The sequence below is a fragment of the Hemitrygon akajei genome, chromosome 24, assembly GCF_048418815.1.
Source record: "Hemitrygon akajei chromosome 24, sHemAka1.3, whole genome shotgun sequence".
Taxonomy (NCBI): domain Eukaryota; kingdom Metazoa; phylum Chordata; class Chondrichthyes; order Myliobatiformes; family Dasyatidae; genus Hemitrygon; species Hemitrygon akajei.
Window position 1 is genome coordinate 8,573,608 of NC_133147.1, and position 27,365 is coordinate 8,600,972.

General features: G+C 47.3%; 2 protein-coding genes across 3 annotated transcripts in view; one reads left to right on the forward strand and one right to left on the reverse strand.

Annotated features, from left to right (window-relative positions):
* Positions 1 to 942: 942 nt before the first annotated feature.
* LOC140715550 (uncharacterized) lies at positions 943 to 5,323 on the reverse strand. The gene is made up of 3 exons (XM_073027905.1): positions 5,150 to 5,323; positions 4,364 to 4,885; positions 943 to 1,389 (listed from the first exon to the last, which is right to left on the reverse strand). Exons 1-3 carry the CDS (start codon positions 5,321 to 5,323, stop codon positions 1,348 to 1,350), a joined length of 738 nt encoding a protein of 245 aa, XP_072884006.1. The 3' UTR covers positions 943 to 1,347.
* Positions 4,521 to 27,365, forward strand: part of LOC140715853 (tyrosine-protein kinase Fyn-like) — a 269,606-nt gene continuing 246,761 nt past the window's right edge. Inside the window, exons 1-2 of one of the 2 annotated variants that reach the window (XM_073028300.1) lie at positions 4,524 to 4,662; positions 11,009 to 11,063. The gene's annotated coding sequence lies outside the window, so the exon portion shown is untranslated. Of the gene's footprint in view, positions 4,663 to 11,008; positions 11,064 to 27,365 lie in introns of both variants that reach the window. The other variant, XM_073028301.1, reaches the window with a different exon arrangement.

A 27,365-nucleotide genomic window follows, 5' to 3' on the forward strand; every position in this document is an offset into this window, starting at 1 on the left:
GCAGTGTCTTTTCAAGACGGGTCACCCCAGCCATTATCAATACTCTTCAGAGATTGTCTGTCTGGCATCAGTGGTCGCATAACCAGGACTTGTGATGTGCACCAGCTGCTCATACGATCATCCACCACCTGCTCCCATGGCTTCACGTGACCCTGATCGGTGGGGGGGGGGGGGGGGGCAGGAGGGGACTAAGTAGGTGTCACACCTTGCCCGAGGGTGACCTGCAGGCTAGCGAAGGGAAGGAGCGCTTTACACCTCCTTTGGAGACACGTCTCCACCCCGTCGCCCAAAGAACCTATTGTCTCGCTTAAAGTATATCCAAAGACTTGTCGCCACAGCTGTCTGCGGCAATGAGGAGCCCTACACCTCCACCCTGCCATCTGAAGGCTGCCTGTCTTTAAATAATTGCTGTGGTATTTGCAGGAATTTTATGTCAAGGTAGTGAATGTGAAACTTGCTCACCATTTTAGGGTGGGATTAAGCTGCTCCGGAGGGGTCATGGTTCCACTGAGTTTCCTGATTTTGACCCAAGAAGAACATGGTGACCAGCTTCAATGACTGACGTCCAGTAGCACTTACATCCACGGTGATGAAGTGTTTTGAGATGCTGGTGATGAAGCATATCAATTCCTGCTTGACAAGCGACTTGGATCTGCTCCAATTTGCTTACGGCGCAACAGGTCCACAGCAGATATCACTCATTGGCTCTAAACTCAACCCTGGAACATCTGGACAGCAAAGTTGTGCACATCAGGATGCTCTTTATTGACTATAGCTTGGCATTCAATACCACCATCCTCTCAAAACTAATCAATGTGTTGTCTTTTGCAGTTTGGTTGTTTCTCAATCCTGTTGGGTCTGGTTTCATTGTTTCTATTATGGTTCTCAGATTCACTGAGTATGCCCACAGGAGAACAAATCTCAGGGTCGTATATGGTGACATATATGTACTTTAATTAATACATTTACTTTTAACTTATTCAAAAACAACACCTTGATCTTTACAAGTGTCAGCTGCTATATTTAGAAAGCTGAGCTTGGCAAAAATCAGGGCCCCCTGGCCCAGGACACTGAATACCCACCACACTTGCAGCAGTACTCCTTCCAGATGTACTCAATGGTGGGAGGGCTTCTCCTGTGATGGACTGTGCTGTATCCACTATTTCATTTTACAAATGGTCAAGCTTCCCATTTTCACAGAGAGCTGTTTAATCTTGCCGAATTTCAATCTACAAAAAGGCAGCTGTCTTCATTACATCCAAAATTGTCCAAGTAGAGCCAAGTTTTAGGGTTACATTTAAAGTTCAAAGTAAAATGTATTATCAGAGTACAGATATGACATCGCCTTCAGCTCCTGAGATCCTCATTCCATGAATCCAGTACTGTATACTGTAAAGAACAAAGTACATTTTATTATTAGAGTATATATTTGTCCCCAGTTACAACCCTAAAATTCATTTTCCTACGGGCATACTCAGCAAATCGATAACAGGAGTATTGAGAGATCAACCAGAGTGCAGAAGACAACAAACTGCGCAAATGCAAATATAAATAAATAACAATAAATAACTAGAACATGAGATAATGCGATATAAGCCCTTAAACAGATCATTGGCTGTGGAAGCATTTCAATGGATGGTAAGTGAATGTAGCTATCCCCTTTTGTTCAAGGGCCAGATGGTTGAGGGATGGTATTTGTTCTTGAACCTGGTGATGTGCGTCCTGAGGCACTTGTACCTTCTACCTGATGGCAGCAGTGGGAAGAGAGCTTGACCTGGGTGATGGGGGTTCCTGATGATGGATGCTGCTTTCCTGCGACAGTATTTCATGTAGATGTGTTGGGAGGGCTTTACCTATGATGTACTGGGCTGAATCCACTATTTGTGGGATGTTCCATTCAAAGGAATTGATGTTCCCATATCAGGCTGTAATGCAGGCAATGGATTTGCCAAGCTAAAACAATTAATGAAATGTTCCTCCAGGCATATGTTTGGTGTTCTGATTAATGTATACTTCTATCCTTCTGAGGATCTATCCTGGGCTCAACATATTGATGCAACTACAAAGAAGGCACATCAGCAGCTATACTTCATTAGGAGTTTAAGGAGATTTGGTTGGTCACCAAAGAGACTCACAAATTTCTACAGATGTACCACGGAGAGCATTCTGACTGGCTGCATTACTGTTTGGTATGGGGTGTGGCTACTGCACAGGATTGAAATAAGCTGTAGAAAGTTGTAAACTCAGTCAGCTCCATCATGGGCACTAGCCTCCATAGAATCCAAGACATCTTCAAGGAGCGATGCCTCAAAAAGGCAGCGTCCATCATTAAGGACCCCCACCACACAGGACATGCCCTCTTCTCATTGCTACTATCAAGAGAAAGGTACACACTCAACAATTCAGTAACAGCTTCTTCCTCTCCACCATCGATTTCTGAATGGACATTGAACCCATGAACACTATCTCACTTTTTTCCTTCTCTTTTTGCACTAATTATTTAACTTTAAATAATACTGAAATTTACAGTTTTTATTGTTATGTATTGCGATGTACAGCTATCACAAACAGCAAATTTCATGACATATGCTGGTGGTATTAAACTTCAACTTGAACTTAGTTCCTTCTCCTCCCATTCTGCCTGACTGGGGTGGGGGGGGGGGAAGAAGAGTGAATTACCAGGGTAGGAGGGATCCTTGATTGTGGAGACATAAAAAAGCACACCTGCTGGAAATCTGGAGAAACAGCCAAGATGCTGGAGGAATTCAGTGGGTCAGGCAGTATCTGTGGAAGGGGACAAAGAGAAGACCCTTATATGGGTTGAAGCCCTTCCTGGGGTTGTGGTGGGAGGATGGGAGTTCACAGAGTCATTGAGAAGTCTCGCACAGAAACAAGCCAAACCATTTAAACTGCCTACAACCACTGACCTGCACCGAGACCATAACCCTCCATACCCCTGCCATCTATGTACCTATCTAAACTTCTCTTAAGTGCTGCAATTGAGCTCACATGCACCACTTGTGTTGGCATCTCGTTCCACACTCTCACTACCCTCTGTGTGACGAAGTTTCCCCTCATGTTCCCTTTAAACTTTTCAGCTCCCACCCAACCTCAGTGGAAAAAGCCTGCTTGCATTTACCCTATCTATACCCCTCATAATTTTGTATATTTTTATCAAATCTCCACTCAATCTTCTACATTCCAAGGAATAAAGTCCTAACCTATTCAATCTTTCTTTATAACTCAGGTCATCCAGTTCTGGCGACATACTTGTAAATTTTCTCTGTAGTCTTTCAATTTTATTTACATTTTTCCTGTAGGTAGCTGACCAAGACTGCAAAAAATATTCCAAATTAGGTCTCACCAATATCTTATACAACTTCAACATAACATCCCACCTCCCGTGTGCAATGTATTGATTTATGAAGGCCAATGTGCCGAAAGCTTTCTTTCCAACCCTATCAACCTGTGACGCCACTTCCAATGAATTGTGGACCGTATTCCCAGATCCCTTTGTTCTACAGCTCTTCCCCGGTGCCCTGCCGGTCACTGTGTAAGACCTACACTGATTGGTCCTATCGAAGTGCAATACCTCGCGTTTGTCTGCATTAAATTCCACCTGCCATTTTTCATCTGGCCGGGATCGCGCTGAACGCCACGATCCTCTTCCTTGCGGTCCGCTGTACCCCTAATCTCGGTGTCATATGCAAACTCACTGATTCATTTAACCACAATATCATCCAAAATGTTAGAGGAACTCAGCAGACAAGGCTGCATCTATGGAAAAGAGTAAACAGCTGACGCTTTGGGCTGAGGTACTTCAGAACTCTTTTCCATAGATGCCGCCTGCCCTGGTGAGTTCCTCCAGCATGTTATGTGTTGCTTTGGATTTCCAGCATCTGCAGTCATTGAGACCCTATCATCCAGATCGTTGATATAGATGACAAATCACTCGGGTCTTCCAGACCCGGCAAGACCCTTGTGAATTTTCTCTGTACTCGTTCTTTCCACCTTATTTACATCTTTCCTGTGAGTAGGCGACCAAAACGGCACACAATGTCGGCTACATCCCCCCGGCGTTTCAGTGTCAGACAGGTGCCACGGGGAGTGAGTGGCTGGGCGGTGGGGAATGGGGTCAACTGGAGTGAGTTTTCCCGAAAAGGAGTTGTCGCAGGAAGTCTCTCCCCGCCCGGCTGGGACCCTCAATTATCAGCAGCTCACAGCCGTAAACAGAAAGCTGGAAGTCTTGCTTCTTGCTTCCAGGGTCAGCCCCAACTTCTGCTGTAGTCTTTCGTGACCATTTTCATTTCCTGTGCGATTGCGTTTCCTTCCCCCGACGCTGACATTATCAGACCACTTATACCTTATCCCGGTCTCTCTGATCGGCCGTCTTCCCGGAGAGCAGCCGAGCTCCCGGCAGTCGGAGGCGGTTTCCAGCCGCCTCGGGTCTGGGTCTGACGGTTCGGAGATCAGGGTTCGCCCCGCTCGGGGATACCCGCTGCTGCGGCGTGGGTGGATATTGTCCCGGGATGATTTCTGGTTCGCTTTCGGCGACGAGCAGAGGCGGTGCGTGAAGCTCCGGGGCTGCGACTGAGTGCGAAGAGGAGGCACCGCCGCCACTCGGTGCCCGGGGAGCTGCCGGCGCCGCCCGTCCACCCGCAGGTAAGCGAGGGGCCGGCTGGGCGCCGGGTCTGGGGTACGAACCGAGCCGTGGTCGGGTGCGCCGGCAGGCCGAGGCTGTGGGAGCCGGCCTCATCCCCTCGCCGGGCGGCGGGAGGAACGGACACGGGCTGCGGAGGGAATGGGCGCCCGGTCCCTGGGCGCTTGAGGGAACCCGACGCTCTCCCGGTGGGGTCGGCGGGAGGGGCACGGCGCCGGGTTCGAGCTGGTGGGCAGGGAGACGGAGTGGACGCCCAGTCCCCGGGAGGGTGAAGGGACGCGGTCGGTAACCGGTCCCAGTGCGTGGACGGAATGGGCATCCACGTCCACCTGGCCCTCCGTTACCCGCGGGTGATTTAAAAGCAGAACCCGCAAAGTCCGGCCTGTCCCGCTGTCCCCGGGGGTGGTGGGTGACCCCGGTTCCCGTACCGTGGGGGTTGTGCCGCGAAGGTGGCGAGCCCCCGCCTCATCGCGAGTTTTCAGCTCTCACGCCGCGGATCGCATCGATTGCGGAGTTTGTGCGGCATCGATGGCAGGTCCACAACACCTGGCTTTGCACGGCAGGATCCCACCAAACGGCCTGCTCCGCCGTGAAAGGAGGACATTGGTCGCACCATGTGTTCCAGGCGTTCCCAACCATTGTTATGCCACGGACCCCTGCCATTATCCGAGAGGTCCCTGGCCCCCAGGTTGGGAATCCTGGATGAGTCCCGCCACCTCTCTAACCCACCGAATTATACCAACAGCACCTGCTCAGGGATGCGATAGGTATCCCGCCTGGTCACAGGGAGGACGAGAAATCTCCACAGGGGTGGGGTCTGATGTGGGGATCGAACTTGCTTCTCCGGAATCCTTAGACAGTCATTCTGTCCTCTGCAGCTCTGGGAAGATCCCTGGACTGAGGTTGTCTTGCTTCCATTCCAGTTTGGTGGGCAGGGACACAAAATGCCAGGTAGCTGGGAGTTGGTCTGCTCCCCCTCCCTGTTTTCCTTTGCCCCTGGCATAGAGATTTGGTGTCCTTGGTGCATGTCTAGATGCCCCCTCCCAGTTCATTGTAATCCTGGGCCCCTCTTCTCCTGCTGAGTTGTTTCTGGGATGGTGCCAAGTATCCAGGTTTGAAATTGAGATCCCGGTGCTCTCTGTGTGGAGTTTGCATGCTCTCCGTGTGACCATGTGGGATTCCTCCACATCCTAGAGACATCCTGGCCCATTTGTTGGCTACTGTCATTCACCTCATCGCCTGGATTAGCAGCACAGCAAATCCAAGAGTAGTTGACAGGTGTGTGTAGAAAATATCGTAGCATTGAAAGGAAGTGAGGTGAAGGGAAATGGGGCTGGCATGGACCTGATGGGCTCAATGGCCTCGTGTGTTATCGGTACAAGATGTGATGTAACAATTTCAAAGAGGACTTTAAGAATGTTTCGGATGTATGTTCCTTGACCTTCCGGAAATCTTTTGATATGGTGGAGTTTAAGGCAGGAGGTCTGTTCAGAATTGTGGACAATGTGACCTGCTCCTGAGAGTAGGTTAAGATGAAGAGAGTTGGAAAGCACAGTAACAGGCCTGTGGACCTTGTCACCCATCTGCCCTATGCTACCCATCAACGCCTTGTCTATTTAACTGCACGTCCAAAGATCATTCAAGTATCGTGGTTGCCATCTCTGGCTTGCTTCCTCTCAGTTGAAGCCCATTCCCTCTTGTTTATGCTGCCCTTTCCATCGGGGGAAAATGACTATCTACCCAACATAGTCTCCTACAGTTTTATATTGCACGGCATGGTAGTGTAGTGGTTAGCACAACGCTTTACGGTACCGGCGCCCCGGGTTCAATTCCCACCGCTGCCTGTAAGGAGTTTGTTTGTTGAACACATGGGTTTCCATGAGTGCTCCAGTTTCCTCCCTCAGTCCAATGACCGACTGGTTAGTAGGTTAATTGGTCATTGTGAATTGTCCCATAACTAGGCTAGGGTTAAATCAGGGGAATTCTGGGCAATATGGCTCAGAGAGCTGGGAGGGTCTACTCTATCTCAATAAGTAAATACATATTTGGGGTCTTGCTCTTCAAAGATCTTCACCACCTTCCGATTTGGGAACAACGGTACTGGAGCTGACTGTTATCGATGTCTCCCTCCATTAATTGGTGCCTCCCGAGGGATGGCCACTGCGTCCGGTTTCTCAGAATGGTAATTGTTCTGCGGGAGGAGCAGGTTGGTTGAGCATCTGCCGACGTTGAAAGAACACGGTGCAGGGTTCTCCCGCTGCTGGAGAGGGAGGGGCTGGGTTGTGTGAGGAAGACCCTCGATTGTTGTAGGAGTGAACTGGCCTAGGGGGCCACATGAGCGGTAGCTGTGGTACTGGTGTGTAGCAATGGAACAGAACGCTGTGCCTCTCAGACACCACAGATCCCAAGCCCCATTGACTACGCACTCTGCCTCACTTCATCTCAGCCCTGAAGCTGTCAGATGCTGTAACACATTTCTGGTTTTGCATTATCTCACTTCTGACAGGACACTCCGACACTTCCTGCAATTCACTGGAATCAAACAATGCATCAGCCTAACTCCCACCCCTCCTCCTCTGCAATTAGCGTCCGACCCGCCGGGGCACATCGCCTGCTTCCTGAAGGTAGTGATGCATCTCACTTCATCCAAGGGAAAGTAAACAGCAGAGTTCATATCTTATGCAACACAAACCCCCGCAGCAGTTAAGCAAGATAATAGTTAATACTTTTTTGAGATGCAGTACGGTAGCAAGGCTCTTCTGGACCAACGATCCCAGGATTCCCTTCTACACCCATGTGACCAATTAGCCTACCAACCCGTACGTGTTTGGATTGTGGGAGGAAAGTGGAGCATCTGGAGGACACACACTATGTCATGGGGAAAACGTACAAACTCCTTATGGGCAGCAGTGGGAATTGAACCTGGGTCGCTGGTACTGTGAAGTATTGTGCTGACCACTATGTTACCGAGCCTCCCGTAAGACCATAAAATATAGGAGAATAATTAGGCCATTTGGCCCATCGAGTCTGCTCTGCCATTTCAACATGGCTGATCCATTTTCCCTCTCAGCCCCAATCTCCTGCCTTCTCCCCGTATCCCTTCTTGCCCTGACCAATAAAGAAGGTATTAGCTTCTGACATAAATATACCCAGTGACCTGGCCTTTACAGCGGCCTGTGCAAATGAATTCCATGAATTCACCACTCTCTGGCTAAAGAAACTCCTCCCCATCTCCGTCCTAAATGGACGTCACTCTATTCTGAGGTGTGCCTCTGGTCTTAGACTCCCCCACCATAGAAAACATCCTCTCCACATCCACTCTATAAAGCCCTTTCAACATTCAATAAGTGAGTCACCCCTCATTCTTCTGAATTCCAGTGACTTCAGGGCCAGAGTCATCAAATGCTCCTCAAATGATAAGTCTTTCAATCCTGGTACTATGTTTGTGAACCTCCTTTAAAACCCTCCCCAAAATCAGCACATCCTTTTTAGATAAGGGACCCAAACTGCTGACAGTACTCCAAGTGAGTCCTCACCAGTGCCTTATAAAGCCTCAACATTACATCCTTGCTTTTATATTCTAGCCCTCTTGAAACGAATGCCAACATCACATTTGCCTTCCTCTCCACCAACTCGACCTGCAAATTAACCTTTAGGGAATCCTGCACCAGGACTCCCAAGTCCCCTTGCACCTCAGATTTTTTGAACTCTCTCTCCATTTAGAAAACCTTTCATTTCTTTTACCAAAGTTCATGACGACACACTTTCTAACACTGTGTTCCATCTGCCATTTCTTTGCCCATTCTCCTCATCTGCCTAAGTCCTTCTGTAGCCTCTCTAATTCCTTCAAACTACCTGCCCCTCCACCTATCTTCATATTGTCCTCAAACTTGCCACAAAGCCGTCAATTCCGTCATCCAAATGAGGTCAGGGAAAGGGAAGATTCTGAGGGAAATGAGTGAAATGTGTTCAGTTGGTACCAGCTTTGGAGGTTCAATGGCTGGCATGGACTAGTTGGGTAGGAAACCTGTTTCCATATTCTATGACTATGAGTGGGTGAGCGGATAGGTAGCAGCTGTTATATAATGTGGATAAGTGTAAAGCCATCTATTTTGGTAGGAAGAACAGAAGATAGATTTGGAAATGTTGATGTGGGTGTCTGAGAAGGCAAACTCAAGGGTGTTTCTTGACAATTATATAGAACCAGGAGTACTTGTCAAGTTTCTGTCTCTTACCTCAGGAAAAGATGCAGTGGACACCGGGGGTGGGGGGGGGGGGTAAAGAAATGTTTTTGAGATAGCAAGTGTATGAAGCGATATGAGGAGAGAGAGGGGGTATGGAAGCAAACAGAAACGTTTGGATTACACACTCGGTCTGTGGGAAGAGTAAACACCCCCTGCTTTGGGCCGGAGACCTTTCATCCGAGCTGGGAATAGAGTGGAGAGTTCTGAGAGCCACCATGAGGTGTAAAATGTGAAATATATTAACATAAAATATTATCTGGAGTTGAGTTATGACAGTTCAAGTGATGGATAACTGTTCGTAAGACCTTTCACAGGTGACGGCACGGTAGCGTAACACCATTACATCACCAGTGATGCGGTTCGATGCCCGCCGCTGTCCATAACGAGTTTGTACGTTCTTGCTGTGATTGCTCAGGACCTCCTACATTCCAGACATGTACGGGTTAGTAGAGTCCTGATGGAGGGTCTCAGCCCGAAACGTCGACTGCTTACTCTTTTCCACAGGTGCTGCTTGGCCTGCTGAGTTCCTCCAGCATTTTGTGTGTGTTGCTCTGGATTTCCGGCATCTGCAAACTCTTGATTGTGATTGGGTTAGTAGGTTAATTGGTCACATGGTGTAATTGGGCGGTACTGGTTCACTGGGCCAGAAGGGCCTGTTATAGTGCCGTATCTCAAACTAAAAAATAAATAAATCAACCAATACATTCATGTTTTTGAAGCCTCCGTCGGTCAGGGTCGACCATGGACATTGCAGCCTAGCTGTCCAGCTACGCAAGTCAGGGCAGTGCGATACGGAGAGCGAGCTGTTGTCCACGTAGCAGGCTCCTCCTCTCCACGCAGCTGGTGAATCCAAAGAGATGGCAGAGACCGATGCAGTTTGGTACCAGCGGCGTCGCAGGAGTTGCCAGTCAGCGTTGAGCTCAAAGTGGGACTGCCTTAGCTCTGAATTTTTCCCTTGGGGGTAAACTCCTGAAGCCTTCTGCATGGGTGGGTGAAGTTGCAAGGCAGCTTCGGTTTGAGATCAGAGTTTTCCTTCTCCTAGATGAGCTGCCAACCATGTCTGATGAGCCCCATCTGCCTGAAGCGACTGGTTTTAAGGTGTCAGTAACTCACCTTTTCCCCTTCTCCTGTCAGTAGAAGCGGTTCCACTGAGCTTAGTAGCTCAGCCACACATGACGGTCAGGAGCTGGACTTGGTTGTCAGAGGCTATTTGAGACGTACGCCATTGGGAGCATTCAATAGGTAGTGGGAGCTTTCCTCACTAACCCACCATCCCACACCCCCCTCCCTGGCTAGAACAACCTTAAGTAAATAAATATTACGTTCTTACTGCCCATTACACCACTGGCATTTGGGGCAGCAATGAAGGTCCTCCATCCATCTGTCCAAACAGACGCATACAGGTATAGAAGGATTCTGCATTACTGTGTCCGTAACAATTTTATTTTACCAGTCAGGATTGTTAACCATCAGTTGAACCCCTGAACCTGGAGGACCAGAGGACCACTCTTAGTTTGGCCTCTACCCTTTGACCCGTTTGGCACTGGTGACCCTACCAAGAGCCAAGGCATAAAGCCAACACAGCTCTCTGGGTCATTGAGGCACGCAAGCCTCCAAATCCAACGACAAGGTTTAAATAAATATAGCGAGAGTGAAAGCAAGCAGGCTTCTACCACTGAGGTTGAGTGGGACTGGAACTAGAGGTCATAGGTTAAAGGTGAAAAGTACAATATTTAAGGGGATCCTGAGAAGGAACTTCTTCAATTGGAGGACGATGCCAGTGTGAATGAGCTGGCAGCGGAAGTGGTGGCCGTGGGTTTGATTCCAGCATGTAAGAGAAGTTTGGCTAAGTACATGGATGGAAGGAATATGATGGGTTATGGTTTAGCTGCAGGGTGATGGGATTTGGCAGAATAACAGATTGGAATGGACTAGATGGGCTGAAGGGCCTGTTTCATGCTGTGGTGCTCAATGACTCTGTGACTTCCTTGTGAATGCCAGGCTCTGCAACTTGATACAACAATCAGTTTGCTGCAGGAATGCAGTGGGTTGAGCAATGTCCGTAGGAGGAGAGGAATTGTTCACTGTTCTTTTCCTCCCACAGATACAGCTTGACCCGGCTTCCTCTACAGCCACGATGAGGCCACAGAGTGTATAAGGTTCGTAATCGTCGCCAATCTGTTGCATCTGTGCACAATCGCATACATATTAAATAAAAGCATGCACGTGGGAGATGGCTTTAACTGGTGTATTCACAGTGCAGTGAGGGGGGGAGAACAATGCATATGCATAGACAACTGATCGATACATAGTGCTAAGGGGGGGGGTCATCATTGCACTAAAAGAAATAAATCCAACCTTGCACTTCCTTGCACTTCCAACCCTGTGTTCATTCATGTGTTGGATCCCATGAGGAGAAGAGCTCAAGGTTTCTGTTTCTATGCTGTTGTATGTTGTCATATTCCCGTCAGTTTGATCCCGTGAGGGGAACGTCACTAGATTTCTGTTTCTATTGTATTCCTGGTATTTCATATTCAATGGGCATCTATTATCAAAGTATGTATACATTGTACAACCTTGAGATTCGTCTCCTTACAGGCAGCCACAAAACAAGAAATCCAAAAGGATCCCATTGTTTTAAAAAAAGACCATCAAGCATCCAATGCGCAGAGAGAAAAAAAAGACAATAAAAATAATCAAATAGCACTTAACGACAAAAGTGAGTCCTCCGACACGAACCCTGGAGCAGGCCACAGCCTCCGGCTCAGTTCAGCGCAGAGTGGAGCCGCGATCAGAGCCAGCCCAAACCTCCCGGCTTCCATTTCTGGGGCCCATAATAACACCGACTTTACTCAGGCACCGTTCTGTTGTTACGGAAATGAGAAAATAAAACCAGATAATTTATAATAGAATTCAGATTTCATTCAACATTGCATTCACTTGCATTTAACTTGAATCCAATAACCAGAGTGTTTCTTCTCACAGTTCCCCATCCTGCATTCATACTTTATTTCTGCAAATGCGGCAGGTCATAGACCTTATTACTTCTATTGCATAATGGCTGTATCCATACAGAACTATTTTATTTCCTTACAGTCATGTTATTGCACTCTCTGTTTACTGAGTGCTTTCTGGAGCTGAGTGGGACGCTGACAAATACCAAGCAATGTATGAAAAATGGGTCGTCATTACCATTTAAATTACATCCACTAACAAATTTCAAAGAGTCCATTTTATTCTGAACTGTGATGCCGCAGCAAACCGGCTCAAACCATGGGACTGAAATGACTGGGCGATATAGTTGTTTTTCACTGCTCTGCTTTGAAAATTGAAGAATGGGGATTTCTCTCTAGTTCTGCTCCCTTGAGCTGAGCTGATGTAAAATTGATCAGTGCGCGCACACACACACACAAAGACAAACTCAGCAAGTCAGATGGCATTTTCTGCTTCTATCTATCCCTTTCTTCTATCCCCTCATCCCACCTCTGCCACCCACCCATATTACCACTCATCTCTCCTCACATGCCCCTCACCTTCCTCTTGTACTCCTCCCTCCTCCTCCCCTCTCTCCCATGGTCCACTCTCCTCTCCTACCAGATTCCTTCTTCTTCAGCCTTTACCTCTTCCACCTATCGCCTCCCAGCTTCTGACTTTATCCCCCCTCTTCCACTTGCCTATCTGGCCCCTCACCTGGTCTCACCTATCACCTGCTACCTTGCACTCCTCCCCTTCCCCCACCTGCTTATTCTGGCTTCTTCCCACTTCCTTTCCATTTCTGATGAAGGGCTTGGCCCGAAATGCTGACTCTTTATTCCCCTCTGTAGATGCTGCCTGACCTGCTGAGTTCCTCCAGCATTTTGTGTATGTTCCTCAAGATTTCCAGCATCTGCAGAATCTCTTGTGTGTATAAAGTTTATCTCTTTTTATTCCTTATGAACATCATGTTTCTAAGAACCAATGTTGGTCAAAATTCTATGAAGAGTAACTCTGAAAATGGAGAATCTGGTCTAAACCACCAACCCTACTTTGACTACAAAACACGTAGCTGTTGACTTCTGTTTTATATGCAGAGCACAATTTCACTGCAAGGTTAAATTCTTTGTGTTGAAACAATGTGTTGACTGTTACATCTGGTGTCTTATTCTCCCTTGCAATGTTTTAGTATCCGCACGGTGTCTGAGAGTCTGGGCTAAACATCAGCAGTGGCGTTGATGCAAGTTGCTCGTCAGCGTCAAAAGTCAAAGACGTATATTCATTTCGAGAGGACTGGAATGTAAAGGAATGGATGTGATGTTGAAACATTATAAGGCACTGGTGAGCGAGGCCTCACTTCTAGTACTGTGAGCAGTTTTAGGCCCCTTATCTAATAAAGGATGCGCTGACATTGGAGAGGGTTGAAAAGAAAATAATTCCGGGATTGAAAGGCTCATCATATGAGGAGCGTTTGATAGCTCTGGGGCTGTACACACTGGAATTTAGAAGGATGAGGGGTGACCTCATTGGAAACTATCAAATGTTGAAAGGCCTCGATAGAGTGGACATGGAGAGAATGTTTCCTATGGTGGGGGAGCCTAAGACCAGTGGACACAGCCTCAGAATAGAGAGACATCCATTAAGAACGCAGATGAAGAGGAATTTCTTTAGCCGAGACTGGTGAATCTGTGGAATTTCTTGCCTCGGGCAGCTGCGGAGGCCAAATCATTGGGTATAGTTGAGGCAAAGGAGACTCTTGATTAGTCAGGGCACGAAGGGATACGGGGAGAAGGCAGGAGATTGGAGCTGAGAGGGAAATGGATCAGCCATGATGAAATGGCAGAGCGGATTGATGGCCAAATGGCCTGATTCTGCTCCTATATCTTATGGTGTATACCCCCTTTGAGATTCATTTCCCTGCAGGCATTTACAGGCAAATAAAGGAATACAATAGACTTATGAAAATCTATACGTAAATAATGACTGGCAAACAACCAGTCTTCAAAAGGAGAGAAGTTGTGCAAGGAAGTAAGGAAGCAAGCAAGCAGGTGTATAAATACCTGCATACGTGCAGCAAACATGAATTATAGAGACCTGCTTCTTGGCTGTATTTTTCTCTGACTCTGTACAGAAGTGCTGTGAAAGGTTCAGGGCGATATGGTAGCGTAGCGGTTAGCAGAACGCTTTACGGTGCCAGTGGTGAGATTGCAGTTCACTCCTGCCGCTGTCCGTAAGGAGTTTGTTCAACCTCTCCATGACCGCACGGGTTTCCTGCAGGAGCTCCGGTCTCCTCCCACTTTCGGAAGATGCACAGTAGGGTCGGGGTTACGGGCACCGGAAGCATGGTGACTCTTGTTAGCTGCCCACAGCACAAATGACACCTTTCACTGTATGATTCGATGTACACGTGACAAATAAATCTAATCTTTAAATTAGCTTTCAGACCCTCCTTACATCGGTGCATTATAACCATATAACCATATAACAATTACAGCACGGAAACAGGCCATCTCGGCCCTTCTAGTCCGTGCTGAACGCTTACTCTCACCTAGTCCCACCGACCTGCACTCAGCCCATAACCCTCCATTCCTTTCCTGTCCATATACCTATCCAAATTTGCTTTAAATGACAATACCAAACCTGCCTCTACCACTTCTACTGGAAGCTCGTTCCACACAGCTACCACTCTCTGAGTAAAGAAATTCCCCCTCGTGTTACCCCTAAACTTTTTCCCCCTAAGTCTCAACTCATGTCCTCTTGTTTAAATCTCCCCTACTCTCAATGGAAAAAGCCTATCCACGTCAACTCTATCTATCCCCCTCCTAATTTTAAATACCTCTATCAAGTGCCCCCTCAACCTTCTATGCTCCAGAGAATAAAGACCTAACTTGTTCAATCTTTCCCTGTAACTTAGGTGCTGAAACCCAGGTAACATTCTAGTAAATCTTCTCTGTACTCTCTCTAATCTGTTGACATCTTTCCTATAATTTGGTGACCAGAACTGTACACAATACTCCAAATTCGGCCTCACCAATGCCTTGTACAATTTTAACATTACATCCCAACTCCTATACTCAATGCTCTGATTTATAAAGGCCAACATACCAAAAGCTTTCTTCACCACCCTATCCACATGAGATTCCACCTTCAGGGAACTATGCACCATTATTCCTAGATCACTCTGTTCTACATTGGGGCAGTGCAAAGGAAACAAAAGCAATACAGAATGCAGAATAAAGTGTTACAGTTACAGGAAGAGTGCAGTGCAGGCAGACAATAAGGTCATGGAGAGTTAGACTGGGAGAACAGGAGTCCATCTTTATCATACAGGATATTGTTCAAGTGCTCAGTATCATTTGCCCGTTGGAAGGGGGAGAAGTGGGAACATCTGAGGCAGGAGGGCTGCTTCATTGGCGTGAGGCTTTCCATTGCGTTGCCCATCGGTCCGTGGAGGGGAAGCAGGTTTCCGTGACGTGCCCGCCACTCTCCGCCGTTTCTCGTGGTCTTGGGCGGAGCAGTTGCCGTCCGGAGCGGTGATGTGTCTGGATAGGGTACTTTCTACGGAACTGGTCAGCGTCAATGGGGACATGCTGAATTTCCTGAGGCTTGAGAGGAATCAGAGGTGCTGGTGTGTTTCCGTGGCCACCGTGGAAAGGGTCTTGGCCATCACAGGGTGGAGGAGCAACACTTCATATTCCTTCTGGGCATCCTCCAGCCTGATGGGATGAATATCAATCTCTCCTTGCTGGTAAAAAAAAATTTTCCATCCACCCCCTACCCCCCCCCCCCCCCCGCCCCTGTTGCCTTCGATTCCCCACTCTGGCCTTGACCTCTTCTCACCTGCCTATCACCTCTCACTGGGTCCCCCTTCTCCTATCGGGTGCCCACCCCTCTCCCATCGGATTCCTTCTTCTCCAGCCCTTGATCTTTCCCACCCCCCTGGCTTTTCCTATCACCTTCCAGCTAACCTCCTTCTCTCCCACCTCCACCTTTTTATTCTGGCATCTTCTCCAGTCCTGATGCAGGATCCTGGCCCGAAATGTCAACTGCTTCTTTCATTTCCACAGACGCTGCCTGACCTGCTGAGTTCCTCCGGCATTTTGTGCGTGTTATTTAAGGTTTTTGTAAGGATCAGGCTTTATAGGGCATTGGCCAGACTGCACTGTGAGCAATTTTGGGTCCTTTATCTAAGAAAGGGTGTGCTGGCTTTGGAGAGGGTCCAGAGGAGGTTCATGAGAATGATTCTGGGAATGAAAGAGTTAATGCAGGAGAAGCGTTTGATGGCTCTGGGCCTGTACCCCCTGGAGTTCAGAAGACTGAAAGCAGATCTCTTTGAAAACTATTGAATATTGAAAAGCACAGATAGAGTGGATGCAGAGAGAATGTTTCCTATATTAGGGGAGTCTGGGACCAGAGGGCCAAGCCTCAGAATAGAAGGATACCCATTTAGAACGGCCACGAGGAGGAATTTCTTTAGCGGGGGGAGGGGGATGATGAATCTGAGGAATTCATTGCCACGGACGGCTGTGGAGGTTGAGTCACTGGGTACATTTAAAGCAGAGATTGTTAAGTTCTTGATTATTCAGGGTGTCAAAGATGACAGGGAGAACGCAGGAGAATGGATATTAAATCAGCCTTGATGGAATGATGGAGCAGACCCGATGTGTCGAGTGGCCTAATTCTGTTCTCGGGTCTTATGGCCTTAGGGTCTCCGTTACTTTTAATTGCAGAACCTGTTCAAGTACGTCGTTAGTCAGCCCAAGATACTGGATTGCTGGTTTAGTAACTTGTCATCAATCAAGCCTGTTTACAGGTTTGTGTAGTTGCAGCCAATGGAAACTAATTGTAAGACCTTCTCTCTGAAGGGAGGGGGAGGGGGAGGGGGTGGGGGGTGCATGATGGCTCAAGAGAAAGTTTCATATACTTGCGTGAAAGAGCGTCTCTCAACAGCCGTTCATTTTGTTGCATTTATCACAGGAAGTAATTGGCATTGGAGAGGTTTGTACCATTGTATTGTGAGAACCTTTGAAACAGAAGCCACAGCCTGATTCCGAAACTGACTGTGCGGTTGATGAAAGCTGCTGTATGGTACCTTGAACGTAGTACAAAGCAAAGGGAACCTTTCAAATGCACCCCCTCTACAAGTGAACTGTTAGTTTACAAGATACAGCGTGGTCTGTTGGCAGTGACTGGGTGATATCTCGCCTGGCTCCAGTTCAGTTCTCTTCTGTTAGCTTTCTTGGCGTTTCTGTGCCTGTTAACCTACGGCAGTGTTGGTTCTGAAATGGCCAAGGAAGCCACTTAGTGCTCTCAAATGTGTTCCACCATCTGCAAGCTCCCTTATGTCTGACAGGAGACATGGGAGAGACCTACCTACAGATTCTGGAAATCTCACACACCCTGGAGGAACTCAGCAGGCCAGGCAGCACCTTTTGAAAGGCTTATCATATGAGGAGGAATTGCTGGCTCTTGATCTTCACTTGCTGGAATTTAGAAGATTGGGGTTGGGGGGAGATCTCATTGAAAGCTATCGAATGTTGAAAGGCCTAAACAGAATGGATATGGAGAGGATGCTTCCTATGGTGGGGGAGTCTAGGAACAGAGGGCACAGCCTCAGAATGAAGGGATGTCCTTTTAGAATGGAGATGATGAGGAATTTCTTGAGGCAGAGGGTGGTGAATCTGTGGAATTCATTGCCACAGATGGCTGTGGAGGCCATGTCATTGGGTGTACTTTAAGGTGGAGGTTGATAGATTCTTGATTAGTCAGGGCATGAAGGGATACGGGGAGAAGGCAGGATATTGGGGATGAGCGGGAAAATGGATCAGCCATGATGAAATGATGGCGCAGACTCGATGGGCCAAATGGCCTAATTCTGCTCCTATATTGTATGGTCGTATAGATTTCTGGATATTTTGGTCTGGATTGAAAGAGGACCAAAGCTCAAGTAAAATGATAGATGGGAGCAGCTGGCATCGATATCAATTCCTCTAACTTCCAGTTACCTCTTCCTGCCCTCCCCTTTGTTTTCCCTTATTCCTCTCGTTCTACCTGCCCCTTCAGCTCCTTTGACAGGCTTTCTCTCCTCTTTCCAGTCCTGGCGAAGTGTGTCAGTCCGAGTTCAGCTGTGATTGGAGTCACACTCTACGGTATCTGGCTACACTATATGAATAAATATTTATGTTCCATCATTGTGGCCACGCTTTAATTTGTTACTCCATGGGTAACATGATATTAATATTCTCAGTGTCTGTATTCAGACAAATTGAGGATCAATCCATTTTTTACTGACCATCAGTTTTCACACCAAATATAAACCACTGAGGCAATGAATCCACATCGGATCTGCCGGTCTGGTCCAGTAGCTGGAGAAGAGCAGTGAAATAATGCCCAGAGTACAAGGAAACTCAGAGGGTATTGGCCAAAAACACCGATTGTCCTTTCTCCTTCATAGATGCTGCCTGACCTGCTGAGTTCCTCTGTGTGTGTGTGTGTATCTGTGTATGAGTGAGTATGTGTACTGTATATGTCTGTTTCTGTTTGTCGATGGGTGTGTGTGTGCATTTGTGTGTGTCTATGTGTATGTCTGTTTGTGTGTGTGTGTGTGTGTCTATGTGTATGTCTGTTTGTGTGTGTGTGTGTGTGTCTGTTTCTCTGTGTATGTGTGTGTGTATGTGTGTAGGCATTGTTGAAGCCCCTTCATTGAAAGGGCTGTAGCTGCTCATGGTGGAGATGACTCCCCACAATAAATGATGACCCTGCTGGCGATGCCCCGGATCTCATGATAAAGTCACCAGGATACTCTTTCCAAGTAGATTTCCAAAGGACATTGGAAATTGGTCAAGAACTTGGCCTGTTTCATACACCCCATACAATACGAATGAGACCTTTCTCATTAGCAGACAATCACTTCCTATGAAGCAATGTTCTAAGTAAATTTATTAGCAAAGTACATATATGTCACCATATACATCCTTCTTGCAGGCATGCTCAATAAATCTGTAATAGAATATTAACCATGATAGAATCAATGAACGACCGCCCAACTTGAGTGTGCAAAAGACAACAAACTGTGCAAAAACAAAAAATAATAATAAATAAATAATCAATAAATATTGAGAACATGAGATGAAGAGTTCTTGAAGGGTCTGGACCTGAAGCATCAACCGTTTACTATTTTCCATAGACGCTGCCGGATCTGCTGAGTTCTTCCAGCATGTTGCTTGAGACAAAGAGTGCTTGAAAGTAAGTCCATAGGTTGTGGGAACATTTCAGTGGTGAAACCCTCTCATTACCCCCCTATAGCGAGTGTCTATTGAAGGCTTCGATTTGACTGCTTCCGAGTGAAGACCACCTGCCTTTCTCTCAGCTAGATGGTTCTTTCTAATCCAATTAAACTTTGATTACAGTAAGCCGCAGGAACTGGCTGTGAAGAACGAGTGCTGAAATCCAAGCGCCTAAGGAGGCAAAGCATCCAAGACAGCATTTGTGACTGCAGTACAGTAGAAATAAACTCCATGTGTGTTATCACCATGGTAACATGATGATGCATCAACCTGAAGTGCATCAGTCCTTTCTTAAAATAGAACCAAACTCATACTTTATTTTCAGCAAGTTCTATTTCCTAAAGTAATGAAATGATGTGGGTGTCTTATGCAGCCGAAGAAGTTTTGCCAGAAATAATGACTGCAGTGAAAATAAGGAGTGTGATGAAAGATTAGCTTCCCCCCGTCACGTACAGTGAAATGTGTTTTCCGCATCACTGACCAACACGGTCCGCGGATGTGCTTCTGGCGCCAACGGAGCTCGCGCACGACTTACTGACCCTAACCCACGTGTCTTTGGAACGTGGGAGGAAACCAGAGCACGTGGAGCAAACACACAGTCACGGGAAAAGAGTACTAACTCCTTACGGACAGTGGTGGGAATTGAACCCGGGTCACTGGCACGGTAAAGCATTACTCTTAACCGCTACGCTGCCCATGCCTGATCAGTAGGCTTCTCAGCCCCTCAGGGTTGCTCCTTCGTTCAGTAAGATCACCGTTGGTTTATGGTCGCAATGGTAGAGTAGCGGGTTAGCGAGACGCTATTACATCTCGGGGCATTGGAGTTCGGGATTCAAATCCGATGGCAAAAGCAAGGAGTTTGTACGTTCCCTTTAGTGAATACATGCTCTTTCTCCGGCTGCTCTAGTTTCCTCCCACAGTCCAAAGACGTACCGGTTGGTAGTTAATTGGTCATTGTAAATTGCCCCGTGATTAGGCTATGTGGGTTGCTGGGTGGTGTGGCTTGAAGGGCCAAGAGGACCAGATTCATGCTGTATCTCAATAAATAATAAAAAAGCTTAGCTCCACTTTCTGTAGGGAGAAGCACTGTCGACGTTTCGGGCCGAGACCTTCGTCATAGAAGTCTCGTTTCGGGCCGAGACTGTCCTGATGAAGGGTCTCGGCCCGAAACGTCGACAGTGCTTCTCCCTATAGATGTTGCCTGGCCTGCTGCATTCCACCAGCATTTTGTGTGTGTTGCTTGTATTTCCAGCATCTGCAGATTTCCTCGTGTTAGCTCCACTTTCCTGCCCTTTCCCCATATCCTGCTTTCAGAAACTCTGTCTCCTCCTTGAATATACCAGTCACCTTCATTCTGAGAAGGTAAACTGATCTCAAGCCTCCACTGCCTTGTACCTATACCCACTCATGGGGAAGACTTCGGGAGTAAACCTCAAGGGAAAAATCTGGAGCTGGAGTCCCTGAGGCAGTCCTACATTGAGTCTAATGCTGACTGGCAACTCCTGCGATGCTGATGGTTCAATGCGGAGTGGCAACTTCTACAACGTTGCTGGTACCAAACTGTATCGGTCTCTGCCGTTCCTTTGGGTTCATCAGATGCGTGGAGAGGGGAGCCTGCTACACGGGCAACAGCTTGCTCCCCATATCGAACTGCCCTGGCTTGCGTGTCTAGACAGCTAGGACGCAACATTCATGGTCGACCCTGACTGACAGAGGCCTCACCTCTCTGAGCTAGGTGATTCCCACTGAGAGAGGAAATCACAGAATGTCCAATTCCTTGAGCTCCTGTTCTTTCCAAGTCAATGAGATTTCCTTTCCTTTTTCAAACTCCAGTAGGCATTTGCCCAAGCTGTTGCCCCTTGGAGAGAACCAATCCTGGTAAGCCTGTCTGCACCATCCCAGTTACAGCTACGCCCTTCCCGAGGGAAGGAAATGCTGACTGAACCCGGGCCTTCAAGGTGAGGGGGGAAATGTACAGGTGGAACAATTTTTGTTTTTATACAGAGAGTGTGGATGTGTGGGGCACACTGCCAGGGGAGGTGATGGAAGCGAAAGTGACAGTGAAGTTTGAGTGGCCTTCAGACGGACGCATGAATAGGCAGGGGATGGAGAGATGTGGGCCATGCTCAGGCAGATGGGATTCGTTAGAAATGGCAGCAGACGTGGTGGGTGTAGAGTTTGTCCCTGGGTTGCATGGTTCTATGTTCTTGTTCCAAACATTGGGTTCAAGAGAAGTCAAGGAGAGGAAATGGCAATGGGTTCATTGATGTGCTGGGCCAACTAGGCTCAGAAGCTAATCAATTACTTATTTGGCCCTTTCATCCCACACAGCAACCCACTGATATCACCCTAGCCTAATCACGGGAGAATTTACAAACTGGTGTGTCTTTGACTGTGGGAGGAAACCAGAGCACCCGGAGGAAACCCACATAATCACGGGGGAGAACGTACAAACTCCTTACAGGCAGCAGTGGGATTTGAACCCAGGTCGCCTGTGTTGTGAAGCGTTGTGCTAACCACTACGCTACCTTGTCGCCCCAGTCTGTTCACTCTGGCTTGATCTTAACATGATAACGCAGAACACACAATGGCACAGGCCCTTCAGCCCACAACGTTGTGCCGATACTTTAACTTTCCCCTAAGATCAATCTGGCCCTTCCCTAATCTATAGTACCATATCTTCTTTCATCCATGTGCCTCCCAAATGTATCTGCCTCTACCACCACCCCAGGAGCACGTTCCATGCATTCACTACTCTTTGTGTATACAAAGAAGCCTACCTCTGCCATCCCTCTACACTTTCAATAGGTACATTTAATGTCAGAGAAACGTATGCAACCAGTTTCCACCAATTCCCTTAAAATTATGCCCTCTTGTATTACTGTTTGGGTGGTAGGGTGGAGACACGTCTCTACCAAAGGAGGGGTAAGGCGCTCCTTCCTGCAGGACACCCTTGGACCAAGTGTACTGCTTTCTTATCCTCCCTCATCCCACTCCCCCCTCCCCCACCTGATCAGGGTCACATGAAGCCATACGAGCAGCCGGTGCACATCACAAGTCCTGGTTATGCGGCCACTGACGCCAGGCAGACAATCTCTGAAGAGTGTTGATAATGGCTGGGGTCACCCATCTTGTAAAGACACTGCCCAGAAGAAGGCAGTGGCAAACCACTTCTGTAGAAGAATTTGTCAAGACCAGTCATGGTCATGGGAAGACCGTGATCGCCTTCATCATGCGACCTGGCACATAATGAGCGAATAATGATAGATAGATAGATAGATAGATAGATAGATAGATACTTTATTCATCCCCATGGGGAAATTCAACTTTTTTTCCAATGTCCCATACACTTGTTGTAGCAAAACTAATTACATACAATACTTAACTCAGTAAAAAAATATGATATGCATCTAAATCACTATCTCAAAAAGCATTAAAAATAGCTTTTAAAAAGTTCTTAAGTCCTGGCGGTTGAATTGTAAAGCCTAATGGCATTGGGGAGTATTGACCTCTTCATCCTGTCTGAGGAGCATTGCATCGATAGTGTATTCGTCATTTCTGCCCTGGGAAAAAGTCTCTGTCTGTTCGGTCAATGCCTCTTGTCTTGTACACCTCTGTCAAGTCTCTTCTCATTCTCCTTCAGTCTAATGAGAAAATCTGTAGTTTTCTCAGCCTATCCCCTTAAGACATGTTGTCTAATCCGGGATGTTTCCAGGTAAATCTTCTCTGCACCCTCTCTAAAGCTTCTACATCCTTCCCATCCTAAGGTGACCAGAATTGAACACAATACTCCAAGTTTTAAAGAGCTGCAACGTCACGTCATGGCTCTTGAACTCAATCCTTGACTAATGAAGGCCAACCACCTTATAAGCTTGCATGGCAACTATGAGGGATCTAGAGACATGGATCTACAGGGGCAGCTGTCTAGATTCACAAACCAGAGCAGTGCGATGTGGAGAGCAAGCTGTTGCCCATGTAGTGAGCCCCCCCTCTCCACACATCTGATGAACCCAACGGAACGGCAGAGACCGATGCAGTTTGGCACCAGTGGCGTCGCAGGGGTTGCCAGTGTGTAAAAGGTGATTACAGATGGTTAGGTGAGCAGTGAACTCAACATAGGACTGCTTTAGGGTTTGCAGCTGCGGAGTTTTTCCTCAGGGTTTACTCCTGAAGCCTCCCCCATGAGTGGGTGTGGCCACAAGGCAGAGGAGGTTTGAGATCAGAGTTTTCCTTCCCCTAGATGAGCTGCCAACCACGGCTGATGAGCCCCATCTGCCCAAAGCGACTGGTTTTAAGTTGCCAGTAACCCATCTTTGCCCCTTCTGTCAGCAGAAACATGGTTTTGGTAGCTAAGCCACATGTGAAGGCCAGGAGCTGGGTTTGGTTGTTAGAGGCTATCTGAGACGCACGCCATTGGGAGCGTTTAATAGGAAGTGGGAGCTCGTTCTCACTACCACCCCCAGCTATAACAACTCTGAGGAACCTACCAAAAGAGTGCAGTGTAGGTAAATGACAAAGAGCAAGATCATAGCGTGTAGATTGTGAGGTCAGGAGTCCATCTTGTCAGTTTTGAATGAACAGGCATCTGACTCAACTGGGCCTAGAGCTGCAGATACTCAAAAGCCAATACACCACTGTGGACGCTGTAAATATGACAACGTCCATTGCTGGAGGCACGGTATCTTAGCAGCCAGTGTGACACCTTACAGCCCAGTGATCGGGGTCCAACCCCTGCCCCTGTCTGTATGTTCTCCCTGTGACCACAGAGGTTTCTCTGGGTGCTCTTGCTTCCTCCTACATTCCAAAGCCGTACGGGTGAGGGTTGGTAAGCTGTGGGCATGCTATGTTGGTGTCGGAAGCAGGGCAACACTCGCGGGCTGCCCCCAGCACATCCTCGGACTGTGCTGGCCGATGGCGCAATTGACACGTCTCACTGTTTGTTTTGATGTACGTTTGACAAATCTTAATCTTAACCCTACGATGTTACTGAGAGAGGTTCAGAAAGATTTAGCAGGCCGGGTGGTAACTGTGGAGGGAAAAGCACAGTTGCTGCTTTTGTACTCGGAGGAGTTAGCCAATGGTTGGGGATCAGCTGGTGTTGTAAACGTGTGTAAAAGGTGTCACAGACTGTCAGGCGAGGGGGCGGATGGAAATACATTCACAATAGGTGAACCACAAAGCTGTTCCTAATCTGTATTAATCCCCATAATCTCATGGGAAACATTAAACTGCATAAATGTTGTTTGCTCTCTAATCCAGTCTGTAGTATGCCGCTATCTTGAAGCACAGTTATAACCATATAACAATTACAGGACAGAAACAGGCCATCTCGGCCCTTCTAGTCCGTGCCGAATGCTTACTCTCACCTAGTCCCACCCACCTGCACTCAGCCCGTAACCCTCCATTCCTTTCCTGTCCATATACCTATCCAATTTTACTTTAAATGACAATACCGAACCTGCCTTTACCACTTCATCTATCTGTCTGTCTGTCTACCTATATACCTATACACACATACGTCTGTCTGTGTGTCTGTCTCCCATAATTCACTTCGGGCTCTTCGAGCTGCCTTGCCCAGCAGTCCCTCAGTGTAACCCTAACCTAATCACAGGACTGTTTACAATAACTAATTAACCTATCGGCCAGAAGGTCTTTGGAGGAAACCGGAGCATCTGGAGGAAACCCACGTGGTCACGGGGAGAACGTACAAACGCCATACCTGTAGCTGTGGGCATTAAACCTGGACTGCCTGTACTGTAAAGGGTTGTGCTGTTGTCCTGCTCACAACACCCTGTCTCTGAGCCCTTCTGAACAGCCACTCGGTACCGTGTGTGGAAGGAGGGCTGAGAGAGTGCCTCTCGCACGTTTTCTCTTCTGACGTTGCTAGCTAAATGACATTCAGCCGCAGTGCCGAATAGGTGGTAGTGGGTCTTAAAGCAAACTGCTGGGGGGGGGGGGGCCTCAATGGGTCAGGTGGCATCTGTGGGGGAAGAGGAGTGGCTGATGTTCGGGATGGAGACCCTGTATCATTGATGTTAACTGAGGTCTCAGTGGATCTAAGGGACTCTTTATGTGTCATGGTACTGTATGACTGTGACTGTGTCCCTTTCAGAGTGTCATAACTGACACAGAACTCCCTTTAGAACAGAGATGAGGAAGAATTTATTTAGCCAGAGAGTGGTGAATCTGTGGAATTTGAGGGGTGTGGTTTTGATGTTCTTAGAACATAGAATAGTACAGCACAGTACAGGCCCTTCGGCCCACAATGTTGTGCCGACCCTTAAACCCTACCTCCAATATAACCCCCCACCTTAAATTCCTCTTCTTGTTGATGTTTGTGCAATTTGGTTTTTTTTTGCGCTGGGGGGGGGGGGGTTTGATGTTTTTTTCTCGATGTTTTCCATGGTTTTCTTTGTTTGTAGAAGAGACGAACCTCAGGGTGGTATACTACATAGTACTTTGATAATAAATATACCTTGAACTTTGGAGGCCAAGTCATTTGGGTTTATTTAAGGCAGAGATTGATAGGTTGATGATTAAGGGTGTCAAGGTTACCGGAAAAAGGTGGAAGAATGGGGTTGAAAATATCAGTCATGATTGAAAGGTCGAGCAGACTTGATGGGCCGAATGGCCTAATTCTGCTCCCATAACTATATTACACAATGATCTAATGGTGTTATGGACATGCTCTGTTAACACCACATGGTCTGCAACAGTCCTGATGAAATGTCTTGCCCCGAAACATTGGCTGTTTACCCTCCTCCATAGATGCTGCCTGACTTGCTGAGTTCCTCCTGCATTTTGTGAGTGTTGCAACAACTTTCACAGGTTAAACACGGGCATCTTACCTTGAACCTGGAGTGGGGCAAGAGTAGTGCAGGCTGGGTGCTGATTAGTCCGGTGCACAGCATCTGCACCCACGCATATGGGAGGAACGTGGGCTGGTGGTGGATGTGGGTGGGAAGGTACGTTTAATAGATTTGGCCTGTTTGAATTCACTTTCATTGCATCAGTGGAAATACTGGCCGAGTGTTCAGCCGGCAGCCGATACTCTACACCCATTAAGCATGTCTGCTCATGTCCTTTCCGGCCACCTGGGTCAGCTCAGCACGTCATTGAGAATCAAATTCTGGATCCGGGGACGAGCCTAACATCTTTAAAGACCCATCCCATCCCGGACACTGTCTGTTCAATCTCCTGCCATCTGGTAGGAGATGCAGAAACATCTTGGCCAGGACAGTAAGACTGGAAAATAGATTCTTCCCGAGGGCCATTATGCAGCTGAATAATGCTACACCCCGGCTTACCAATGGCCTTTAAGTGGTATGGACTATCAATGGCACTTGTTGCATGTAAATATGGGATTTTTTAAACTTAAGCCATACCACGTGCATTGCAAATATCTGTTTTACACGAATTGGAGTAGCACCACAATCTCGTTGTCTTGAGCAATGAGAATCAAGTTCTATCCTGTTCTGTTTGTCACAAGTGGGTCAGTTATAACCCTTCTCACCCAGTCCTGTTTACTGAGTTGCAATGCATTGCACCAGGAATTCAGTGACTAACTGCATTGTGTTCTAACCACTTGAGCAACAGATCCTCATCCTCTCCTTTCCACCAAGAAAGCAGAAACAAGATGATCCCTTGGGTGCCCTGTGTGAAAGCCCAATGGATTTGTAGAGTAACAAACCTGGGACGGCACGTTGGAGAAACAGTTAGCCGAATCAGAATCAGGTTTAATAGAACTGGCATATGTTGCAAAATTTGTTAACTCTGCAGCAGCAGTAGAATGCAACACATAGTAACTGAGAGACAAAAAACGTGAATTACAGTAAATATATATAGTTGCAAGAAAAAGTTTGTGAACCCTTTGCTGTTTCCTGGTTTTCTGCATTAGTTACTCATAAGATGTGGTCTGATCTTCTTCTAAGTCACAATAATAGGCAAACACAATCTACCTAAACTAATAACGCACAAACCATTGTACTTTACATATCTTTATTGAACACATCGTTTAATCATTCACAATCCGGGCTGGAAAAAGTATGTGTACCCTTGTATTTAATAACTGGTAGAACCTTCTTTAACAGCAATAACCTCCACCAAATGCTTTCTGTAGCTGCTGATCAGACTTGCATAATGACGAGGAGGAATTTGAGACCATTCCTCCATACAAAATTATTTCAGTTCATCGATATTTCT

Coding starts and splice junctions, on each gene's coding strand:
- LOC140715550 (XM_073027905.1), bottom strand. CDS start 5,323: ATGGCAGGGGTCCGTGGCATAACAATGGTTGGGAACGCCTGGAACACA. Junction 4,886..5,149: donor CAATCGATGCGATCCGCGGC/GTGAGAGCTGAA, acceptor CCTGCCCACCAG/CTCGAACCCGGCGCCGTGCC. Junction 1,390..4,363: donor ATCAGAGAGACCGGGATAAG/GTATAAGTGGTC, acceptor TGTTCTTTACAG/TATACAGTACTGGATTCATG.